This window comes from Oncorhynchus clarkii, chromosome 4, assembly GCF_045791955.1.
Source record: "Oncorhynchus clarkii lewisi isolate Uvic-CL-2024 chromosome 4, UVic_Ocla_1.0, whole genome shotgun sequence".
Lineage (NCBI taxonomy): Eukaryota > Metazoa > Chordata > Actinopteri > Salmoniformes > Salmonidae > Oncorhynchus > Oncorhynchus clarkii.
The window spans coordinates 27,047,659-27,059,563 of record NC_092150.1 but is presented as its reverse complement, the minus strand read 5'-3'; the positions used below and the strand labels follow the sequence as shown (position 1 = coordinate 27,059,563).

At 45.3% G+C, this 11,905-nt stretch overlaps 1 protein-coding gene across 1 annotated transcript; it reads right to left on the bottom strand.

The window, feature by feature from the left end:
• Positions 1 to 2,985: 2,985 nt before the first annotated feature.
• Positions 2,986 to 11,469, bottom strand: LOC139406655 (phospholipid phosphatase 6). The gene is made up of 2 exons (XM_071149504.1): positions 10,776 to 11,469; positions 2,986 to 7,715 (listed from the first exon to the last, which is right to left on the bottom strand). Exons 1-2 carry the CDS (start codon positions 11,266 to 11,268, stop codon positions 7,345 to 7,347), a joined length of 864 nt encoding a protein of 287 aa, XP_071005605.1. The 5' UTR covers positions 11,269 to 11,469; the 3' UTR covers positions 2,986 to 7,344.
• Positions 11,470 to 11,905: the final 436 nt, after the last annotated feature.

Below are 11,905 nucleotides of genomic sequence, written 5' to 3'. Positions count from 1 at the left end.
AGGGTGATGGTGAGAGGAGGTGGAGGTAGTAGGGTGATGGTGAGAGGAGGGAGGTAGAGGTAGTAGGGTGATGGTGAGAGGAGGTGGAGGTAGTAGGGTGATGGTGAGAGGAGGTGGTAGTAGGGTGATGGTGAGAGGAGGTGGAGGTAGTAGGGTGATGGTGAGAGGAGGTGGAGGTAGTAGGGTGATGATAAGAGGTGGAGGTAGTAGGATGATGGTGAGAGGTGGAGGTAGTAGGATGATGGTGAGAGGAGGGAGGTAGAGGTAGTAGGATGATGGTAGGAGGTGGAGGTAGTAGGATGATGGTGAGAGGTGGAGGTAGTAGGATGATGGTGAGAGGAGGGAGGTGGAGGTAGTAGGATGATGGTGAGAGGAGGGCGGTGGAGGTAGTAGGATGATGGTGAGAGGTGGAGGTAGTAGGATGATGGTGAGATGTGGAGGTAGCAGGGTGATGAGGAGAGGAGGTGGAGGTAGTAGGGTGAGGGAAAGAGGTGTTCAGGAGTTCTGAAGGGTGAGTTTGGAGAGGAGGGAGGTGGAGGTAGTAAGGTGATGGTGATGGGAGGGAGGTAGAGGTAGTAGGGTGATGGTGAGAGGAGGGAGGTAGAGGTAGTAGGATGATGGTGAGAGGAGGGAGGTAGAGGTAGTAGGATGATGGTGAGAGGTGGGAGGTAGAGGTAGTAGGGTGATGGTGAGAGGAGGTGGAGGTAGTAGGGTGATGGTGAGAGGAGGGAGGTGGAGGTAGTAGGATGATGTTGAGAGGTGGAGGTAGTAGGGTGATGGTGAGAGGTGGAGGTAGTAGTGTGATGGTGAGAGGAGGGAGGTGGAGGTAGTAGGGTGATGGTGAGAGGTAGAGGTAGTAGGGTGATGTTGAGAGGTGGAGGTAGTAGGGTGATGGTGAGAGGTGGAGGTAGTAGTGTGATGGTGAGAGGAGGGAGGTAGTAGTGTGATGGTGAGAGGAGGGAGGTAGTAGGATGATGGTGAGAGGAGGGAGGTAGTAGGATGATGGTGAGAGGAGGGAGGTGGAGGTAGTAGGGTGATGGTGAGAGGTGGAGGTAGTAGGATGATGGTGAGAGGTGGAGGTAGTAGGATGATGGTGAGAGGTGGAGGTAGTAGGATGATGGTGAGAGGTGGAGGTAGTAGGATGATGGTGAGAGGTGGAGGTAGTAGGGTGATGGTGAGAGGTGGAGGTAGTAGGGTGATGGTGAGAGGTGGAAGTAGTAGGGTGGTGAGAGGAGGGAGGTGGAGGTAGTAGGGTGATGGTGGGGAGAGAGAGGTGGAGGTAGTAGGGTGATGGTGAGGAGAGGGAGGTGGAGGTAGTAGGGTGAGAGGAGATGAGGTAGAGGTAGTAGGGTGAGGAGAGGTGGTGTTCAGGAGTACTGAAGGGTGAGTTTGGAGAGGAGGGAGGTGGAGGTAGTAGGGTGATGGTGAGAGGAGGGAGGTGGAGGTAGTAGGGTGAGGAGAGGAGGTGTTCAGGAGTTCTGAAGGGTGAGTTTGGAGAGGAGGGAGGTGGAGGTAGTAGGGTGATGGTGAGGAGAGGGAGGTGGAGGTAGTAGGGTGATGGTGAGGAGAGGGAGGTGGAGGTAGTAGGGTGATGGTGAGGAGAAGGAGGTGGAGGTAGTAGGGTGAGAGGAGATGAGGTAGAGGTAGTAGGGTGAGGAGAGGAGGTGTTTAGGAGTTCTGAAGGGTGAGTTTGGAGAGGAGGGAGGTGGAGGTAGTAGGGTGAGGAGAGGAGGTGTTCAGGAGTTCTGAAGGGTGAGTTTGAGGCTGAGCTTCAGCAGACGCCCACCCATGTCTTTCCTTCACCTAGGACAGGCATGGACAAACATAGCATAGTATAAGAACCTTTTCAAAATCAATAGAAAATGATATCTGCTTAGTATGATTATATCTTAAATACACAGAAATATACACTACCGTTCAAAAGTTTGGGGTCACTTAGAAATGTCCTTGTTTTTGAAAGAAAAGCACATTTTTTTTGTGCATTAAAATAACATCAAATTGATCAGAAATACAGTGTAGACATTGTTAATGTTGTAAATGACTATTGTAGCTGGATGCGGCTGATTTTTAATGGAATATCTACATAGGTGAAAATAGGCCCATTATCAGCAACCATCAAACCTGTGTTCCAATGGCATGCTGTGTTAGCCAATCCAAGTTGATCATTTTAAAAGGCTAATTGATCATTAGAAAACTCTTTTGCAATTATGTTAGCACAGTTGAAAATTGTTGTCCTGATTAAAGAAGCAATACAACTGGCCTTCTTTAGACTAGTTGAGTATCTGGAGCATCAGCATTTGTGGGTTCGTTTACAGGCTCAAAATGGCCAGAAACAAAGAACTTTCTTCTGAAACTCGTCAGTCTATCCTTGTTCAGAGAAATTAAGGCTATTCCATGAGAAAAATTGCCAAGAAACTGAAGAGCTCATACAACGCTGTGTACTACTACCCTTCACAGAAAAGCGCACACTGGCTCTAACCAGAATAGAAAGAGTGGGAGGCCCCGGTGCACAACTGAGCAAGAGGACAGGTACATTAGTGTCTCGTTTGAGAAACAGACGCCTCACATGTCCTCAACTGGCAGCTTCATTATATAGTACCCCCACAAAACACCCGTCTCAACGTCAACAGTGAAGAGGCTTTTCCGGGATGCTGGCCTTCTAGGCAGAGTTGCAAAGAAAAAGCCATATCGCTGTTCAATGTCAGTGTTCTTTTGCCCATCTTAATATTTTCTGTTTATTGGCCAGTCTGAGATATGGCTTTTTCTTTGCAACTCTGCCTAGAAAGCCAGCATCCTGGAGTCGCCTCTTCACTGTTGACGTTGAGACAGGTGTTTTGTGGGTACTATTTAACGAATATGCCAGTTGAGGACTTGTGAGGCGTCTGTTACACATATATACTGTATTTATAAAAAATGTTTGCAATGCAATCATTCTGGAGTATACCTCCACAACCCATAGAATAAATAGTCACATTTGCTACCATATACAGTCAACCCATTATAATATCAAGCGTTAGATGAACACAAAATGTACATACATTGACATTCCACTTCATTAATTTGACATTACAGATGAAAGATTACACAATAACACAACAGATTAAAGTTAGAATTCAGTGTATCAAGCTGGTGAGATCTTGTGAAGTAGCGTTCGAGTCTGCAGACTTTGTCTTTGAATGTACAGAGGCGGAGATGCCCAGACTAGTGGGCACAGTTCCAAACGGACTCCTAGCTCCAACCCCTGGGCCCATAGGGCTCTGATCAAAAGTAGAGCATTATTTAGGGAATATGGTGGCATTTGGGACACACATTTAGCCTATACTGTAGATCTGAAAAGTCTAAACTTTCCCTCTGATAGGGTGGAATGTCAGCCATATTGCTTTGATTGGGCATAACATTTTCAGACATTCCCTGGTGAGCAGATAGATAACAAAAAAACTGAAGAACAACAATGTGTTCTTCCTTATTGCGATGAGAACCATGATTGCTTTTGGCTGGGTACAGGAAGCAGTTTCTGGGGAAGCCATGCCATTGGTCAAATCGTACCAATTCAAGAACCACTGACTGGTTAGCTCTAGTCTCTACTACTGGATTATTGCAGAAGAAATACAGTATGTATGAAATAGATCAGAGAGAGTTACTCAATGGATTATTTACAACAGTCAGAGAAATAGAGCTGCTACTGATGTAGACCATCCCTCAGAACAGTACTGAAGACTAATCAAGATCAGCTGATCATGTGTAGCTACACTCACTGCATGGCAACATATGACCAAATCCTCCTCAGCTAAAGACTTCAACAAATGCATGTTTGGTGTGGAGTCATACTTGAGCCTGGATGCTACAGAAGACTAGATGAGCGAGGGGAGGTAGAGTTCCAGGGAAGAGAGGGGCGGCTGAGTCCGGGGGAGTAGAGGGAGGAGGTAGTGGTTCACCAAAATGAAAGATCAACAGTGAATCGCAACTGAAGAACGGAGAAGAGGTAATTGAGTCTGACTCTTCTGTGAGCACAGAAAGAGAGGAAAAGACAGTAAAGAGAGAATGAGAAAAGAGAGACAGCGTGAAAAATATTAAATAGAGTGAGGATGAAAGAGAGAGACATGGCTAATAAGCTGCTCCTCCATATTTAAATCAGAGCGGAGGTGTTTGAGTGGTTGGTCTCAACACACACCTCTTCCCGGTTTCTCTCAGCTACAGCATAATCCACTCATCTGAGAGGAGATGAGAGGAGGACAGGAGAGAGAGAGAACGAAAGAGAGAGAGAGAGAACGAGGAGAGAGAGAGAGAACGAGAGAGAACGAGAGAGAGAGAGAACAAGAAAGAGAGAGAACGAGAAAGAGAGAGAGAGAGAGAGAGAGAGAGAGAGAGAGAGAGAACGAGGAGAGAGAGAGAAAACGAGAGAGAGAGAGAACAAGAAAGAGAGAGAACGAGAGAGAGAGAGAGAGAGAGAGGAGAGAGAGAGAACGAGAGAGAACGAGAGAGAGAGAGAGAGGAGAGAGAAGGACTATTTATTATTAATCCGAGTCAACAATAGACTGTTGATTAGTGTCTGTGCGGGATATTTACAATGTGCCATCAACAACAGCCAAACGTCAATACCTGCTATGGCATAAAATTGCTGCTGTCTGTGTAAACACACAGAAACACGTTGTAAACACCCAGGACAGCTGAGAACTGGCTCACATGCACATTGCACCAGAGAATGTACATTCATAGAGATTGGAGGCCATGGTGCAGGTGCACCAGAAGTCAGAGCAGAGAGCAGTTTAGCAGTAGGGCAGTTAAGGACAGGGTGCAAAGTACTTCGCCACAAGATCCACCCCACACCCAACTTTTGTTCAGGGCACACAGCATGATTACACCATTACTACAGCTGGCCTCACTCAGTAAAATGTTTGTGTGTGTCAGTTACACCTGTAAACAAAACAGTACAGAAGAAAACAGCAAACCGTCTTTGACATTCACTGTGTGTTCTCTTCCTGAAAGGTAAAAAAGTCTATTCTACTTCAATCTCTGGGCAAGAACTAGAAAACCTGCACGCTCTCCTGTCTTCCCTCCAACCTGTTCAACCGGTTGCAACCCTGGCCGTTGCACAACTAATCAGACAGTCACAATAAAGCTTCAACTCTCCATGCTGATATGAAGAGGATCACTATGTACCTCCAGGATGACGTCTCAGAGCCATGGATACGGAGAGATGACGTGGTCTGGTCAGCCTAGCCAGAGGTTTAACACATAAAAGGTCATGAAATAATCAACTACAGGTTTGATGTCAGCATTGCTGTTAAGTTGTTGGGGAACCAAATCTGGAGTGAAAACCATGCCTCCTGTCTCTGGTTAAACCATGCCTCCTGTCTCTGGTTAAACCATGCCTCCTGTCTCTGGTTAAACCATGCCTCCTGTCTCTGGTTAAACCATGCCTCCTGTCTCTGGTTAAACCATGCCTGTCTCTGGTTAAACCATGCCGCCTGTCTCTGGTTAAACCATCCTCACCAGGTAATTATTATTGAGCATGCAGCAATCTGTAGAAAACTGGAATTATTTCTCAAGACCCGCAAAAACCCATTCAGGGTATGTATACTGAACAAAAATATAAATGCAACATGTAAAGTGTTGGTCCCATGTTTCACAAGCTGAAATAAAACATCCCAGAAATGTTCCATACACACAAAAAGCTTATTTCTCTCAAATTTTGTGCACAAATGTTTACATCCCAATTAGTGGGGATTTCTCCTTTGCCAAGATAATCCATCCACCTGTCAGGTGTGGCATATCAAGAAGCTGATTAAACAGAATGATCATTAAACAGGTGCACCTTGTGCTGGGGACAATAAATGGCCACTAAAATGTACAGTTGTGTCACACAACACATTGCCACAGATGTCTCAAGATGGAGCATGCAATTGGCATGATGATTGCAGAAATGTCCACCAGAGCTGTTGCCAGATAATTAAATGTTAATTTCTCTACCATAAGCCACCTCCAACATCATTTGAGAGAATTTGGCAGTACGTCCAACCGGCTTCACAACCGCAGACCATGTGGCCTGCCCAGAACCTCCACATTCAGCTTCTTCACCTGTGGAATCGTCGGAGAACAGCCACTGGACAGCTGATGAAACTGAGGAGTATTTCTGTCCATAATAAAGCACTTTCGTGGGGAAAAACATATTCTGATTGGCTAGGCCTGGCTCCCCAGTGAGTGGGCCTGGCTCACTTGTGTGTGAGCCTATGCCAGGGTTCATCAACTAGATTTAGCCGGGGGTCGTTTTTTTTCCTGAAGCGAATGGTCGGCGGGCCGAAACACAATTACAAATAATTTGTACACTGCAAATTGACTAAACAGATATGTTTGACTAAAACATAATCGTTTCAAACCTTGCTTACATTTGTATAACATCACGTCTCTCTATTATGCGTGGGAATACTTGGGAACAAATTTCTTCAATTAAAATCACTTGGGGCTGATTTCCTTTTTATTTTACAGTATTTTGTATCCAACAATGCAAATTCAAAAAAATTTTGCTCAGAAACTTAGGGGATAAAATGTGTCCGCCTGCCGCCAGTTAAGGAACCCTGGCATATGCCCTCCCAGGCCCACCCATGGCTGCGACCTTGCCTAGTCATGTGAAATCCATAGATTAGGGCCTAATGACTTTATTTCAATTGACTAACTTCCTTATATGAACTGTAACTCAGTAAAATCGCTGAAATTGTTGAGTTTATATTTTTGTTCAGTGTATATTTCACAGTGGGAAATAAAAAAGACATACCATTCAATTTTCAGCCTTACATACCTTAACATTTTAAAATAGGTCAATACAAAATGAATCCTCCATAAAATATGCTCTTTTCAGAGCGACCCGCAGACACCATAATCAACTTAAGTTTTAATCTATTGCTGTCATTTTCCCCTCTAAAAGAACACGTCTCTCTCTCTCTCTCATATCACTGCAGAGCCCCAAACCTCCAAAGCTGGAAGAAGAACAGAAGACTGTATTGGGGGTAACACTACCCCCCCGGCTTATTACACCACATTAATATTCCACACACACTTTGTTTTCAACAGCGAATTACAGTAGAGTGTTCCAGGTCTTTGCAGCAGTGCTGTGATGCAGTGTAGAGGAGCATCCTGCTCCTACTGTAGGTGCTTCTGATTGCAGTTCCATGTGGATGGATAATTAGTGGGTGGCAGCCATTGTTGTTGCCGTTGTTAGTCTATGATGAGTTACCACAGTGTCAGTATGGGGCAGGATCAGTCAATGTTTCAAACATATTGAGACAGGGTCTCCCACCAACCACACCCTCTTTAACCCTCCTCAATATCCACTCCTCCTCCTCATCCTCACCCCTGGATGAGTCCCAGCAGCCCCTGAAGGCCCAGTGATGACACCCAGAGCATTTCCACCAGGTTGTACTGCCAGTAGCCCATTAGGAAGCCAAACAGCACGTCGGTCACGTTGTGTCTGCCCAGCAGCACCCGGCTCAGCCCCACCAGACCAGACCACAAGAACACCAGCACCCTGAGGGGTGCGGCCAGGACCAGGTGGGCCAGCAAGAAGCGGGCACACATGGCTGCGCGGGTGGCGTGCCCCGAGGGGAAGGAGAAGCGGTCCACGGAGAAGGTGGCGAACATGTCCATGCGGTTGTGGGACGGGCGGCGCCGACGGACGACAGCTTTCACGATGCCAACCAGGATCAGGTCTATAATGAGAGCTGAGGGGAGGGAGGAGAGAGTTGGGGGGTAAGGGGTGGTTAAAAAGGGAGGTGAGGAGAGAGAGGATGCAGAGTGGGGAGGGAGATGAAAGAGAGATAGACAGTCAGCAAACAGTAGGCCTACACAGCACACAGTTGGAAAACAAACAAATGTATGCACACAGACACTAATGAATACACAGACATCCAGCATTAGCAGCAAAACACTTTGCACACACTAATAATATCCCATCATCTTTCCACCAAAATAAAAAATAACTAGGACAACTATTTTTCCCCTGGGACAAGTGGATTGATTGAGTGTCATCTCTCTCCATCCTACAAACCGTAAAGGGATCATGAACAAGCTGTGGCTGATAATAAAGTCATCTTAATTCTAGCAGACATCATTGTGAGACACCATTAACTTCTACACCGGTTTGATCCTCACCTCTTCCCACACATCACGCTGTCTCACACACAGACACACATGCAGTCTCACACACATTCTGTCACATACACACACAAGCTCAGTGACAGCTTTGTCCTTTTGCCAGAGAGAGGAGAGAGAGGAGAGAGCTGCGGTCTTCATCTTAGAGGTGTCCTCCTCTGGGCTGTAAAGGAGCAGCTGTCTTTGGCTCCATCACATAGCAACAGACTACCACTGACTACCACTCAGTCGGCACACGCTGCTACTGTACTGATCAGACCCCGTATACTGCAGGGTCATTCCATGTAATTTCAGCACACCATGACACCCAGCATCTCAGATTGTTCTGAAATTGTTTCTATAGTTCGAAACAGATAAGATTAGCATTCCTGAAACATTATTTTGTTGAAATATAATTTGATCATTTGAAATTAAGCTAATGGATTGGACCCAATTTGGCCATTTTAAATGATAGGACTCATATAATATTCAATAAGTATAGCACATAACATCCAATTTGGACAAAAACAATGAGTAAGACATGAGGATTCCAAAGAGTTGGTCAAAAGACACCCATGGACTCCCCATACCAATGTCAACAACAAGTATCACAATATCACTTCTCTGTGTTCTCTGAGTATTGTTTCTTCATCCTACGTGACACATTCTCAGTGAGTTTTAAATTTTTCCCCCTGTTCAGAAAAATTAGTTGCTAGGTTTATGTCCCATCCTACATCCTGATATTTAAAGCATCCCCACAATGTTAAAGGGATAGTTCACCCAAATCCCAAAAGGGACATCAGCAACCCATGCTTTGGTTATGTTTTCCTAGCCACTGTTTTAAATGCTGGTCCATGGTACCTATATCAGCATTTTCATTGGATTTGTGCCAAAAATTCTAAAAACGTTTGCATTTTAAAACAGTGGCAACGTAAACAAAACCACTTAAAGCATGGGTTGCTGTCGTACCTTGTCCATAGACTGCTGACAGGTTAAGGAAACCAATATGTAATTTGAGTCAACTATCCCTTTAACATTGAAGATGTGGGATTATTTTATTTTATCCCTTAAAAGCAGGAACAGTACTATCTAGTGGTCTGAACTTGGTAATATTAGGATGCAGCAAGGAACATAAACCTGACAACTTGAATGACACATTTATCTGAACAGGAGGGGAAAAAAACATCTCAAATTCACTGAAAATGCATTACAGAAACAATACTCCAAGCCGCAGCTCCATACTACTTGTGAAACACAGAAAACTGATACTGTATACTCGTTGGCGGCTTTTGACTATTTCCTCATGTCTTACTCATTGTTGGAATTTTTGGGGGTCCAAATTGCAATTAATTAACGAATTAGAGATCTAATTATATTTCAACAAAATAATGTTTCAGGAATGCTAATCTTATCTGTTTCTAACTACAGAAATGATTTCAGAACAATCAGATGGTGATTGTCGAAATCCTCTTTCTTGCGCTTTTTGATATGGAACAACCCATGCACACTGCAGAGGACCTCTGGCTGTCTTTCTGGCTGGCTGTTTATTTTTCTGTCTGTCTTTCTCCCTCCCCACCACCACTACACAGCAACAGGGGAGATTGTCTGTCTCTTCAAGAGTGCCTGACTGTTTATAGAGCTGGAAAACGCCAGATGACAACTCTCTGCCTACTCTCCCCTGTGTGTGTGTGTGTGTGTGTGTACACGTGTATTTCTAGCATTAGAATTGTTAGTGTGTGTGCGTACACGTTTACTCAGTGTGTGTGCACGCATCTGGGATCAGAAGAGTGTGTGTGTGTTTACTGAAGTCCCTGAGTCAGACATCTGAGTTCTAGGTGTCTGTCTGGCTTGGCAACCAGTGTCTGCACCACAATCTACTGTAGGACTCAGCTAGGCCTATACCAATAATCTCCTAAATATTGCCTCAAGAGGAGAGAAACAGTGGAGGAGAGAAACCAGTGGAGCCCAGGATGAACAGTGGGATGACAGTAACAGGTAAGAAGGAGCTGGCACCAAAGGAAGGAAAGGAAAAACAGAAAGAGATAAGACATAAAATATTGTGGAGGGAAGGATGAAATTGGTGTATAGTGGGTGTGTCAGCTGTAAGGCTGGACTGGGGTTGATGAGGGGACGAATGCATGCTAATTAGGATAAAGGAGGTGCGGGCCAAATCCTTTCCTTCCCTAATCACATCAGACTTCTCTGTACTGATATTCATCTGAAAGCACGAGATGGGTGAAAAACAACAGGGTGGATGCATTCCAAGGATGTGCATACATCTATCTACCTGTTCTAACATTTTTACAGAAAGACAAGAGAGGAAACCATTTCAGAATATTTCTGTAGACTACCCACAGATCTAATAAAAACACCAACATAGACATTCATTATTTAGAGGTTGAGTATCACGCCTTCCTGGCAGGGTGAGTCAGCGTTTGTGTGTGTGTGTGTGTGTGTGTGTGTGTGTGTGTGTGTGTGTGTGCGTGTGTGTGAGCAGTAAAAATGGCTAGGGATGGAGATGCATGACAATAAGAACAGGAGGAGGCATTCTATGGAGGCAACATAATAGGAGCATTCCGGCTATGTATGGGAGGCTTCCTGTTAGAATGAGGCCATTATGAATAATACAATTAATATGATATCATATTTACCCATGAAGAGGTTTAGCATAACCTCCTGTCCTGCTGCACTGTCAGCCTTGTACAGGCCGTAGGCTGTCCCGACCAGCCATGGTATTCCATGTCCAGAAATCTCTATCAGTTTCATCAATGGTCTAATGCTGCCCCAGGAGGAATCTTCACAGGCACACACCCCCAGCCGCTTGGAAAGCCACAGGTCTATAGCGAGGAGGGAGCTGAGGGCTATCCCGATAAATGAAGGGTTGAGCCGCATACAATCCTCTTCGGGCATGCCTGTGTTGGAGGAGGTGGAGGACCCCGAGCCCCTTCGCCGGGTAGGGCTCTCAGATGCCCGCAGTCTGGCTGCAGCGGTTGGGTCGGAACCCTGCCGTTGGAGGAGAGTGGGTGGAGGGGTTCGGTTCAGCGACATGAACTCGTAGCGTCCGTTGCCGTTGGTGCTGCCACTGAGACCTGCGCTTCCACCTGCGCTGCGATTTGCACTGTTTTTGGTTTTAGGAGAAGGCATTTTGTTTCGTTTCTGGTTATTAAAATCAGGTGTTAATAAATCGAAGGGGACGTTTATCAAAATAAAGGTTTTTGTGCCGCTCAACTCATCGAGTTACAGGTGACAATTTCTCTAACGTCCGCTAACAGTTTCCTGAATTGCCATCTTTGTTTTCTTCATCTTCTTCATCTTCTTCTTCGTCTTCTTTCTTCGTCTTCTTTCTTCTTCTTCTTTTTTATTTTTCTATGGTATATTCTCGATTGCACAATTTAATATACATCCTGCCACCTACTGTGCGGGATGATAGCAAATTATGATTTACAATGACGGCCTACCACAGTCAAACCCTCCCCTAACCGGGACGTCGCTGAGCCAATTCTGCACCGCCCTATGGGACTCCCGATCACAGCCGGTTGTGAAAGTGACAACAGGTTTTTTGAAATATCTTATTTACATAAGTATTCAGACCCTTTCCTATGAGACTCGAAATTGAGCTCAGGTGCATCCTATTTCCATTGATCATCCTTGAGATGTTTTTACAACTTGATTGGAGTCCACCTGTGGTAAATTCAATTGATTGGACATGATTCGGAAAGGCTCACACCTACCTAGAACTGGCCGCCCGGACAAACTGAGCAATCGGGGGAGAAGGGCCTTG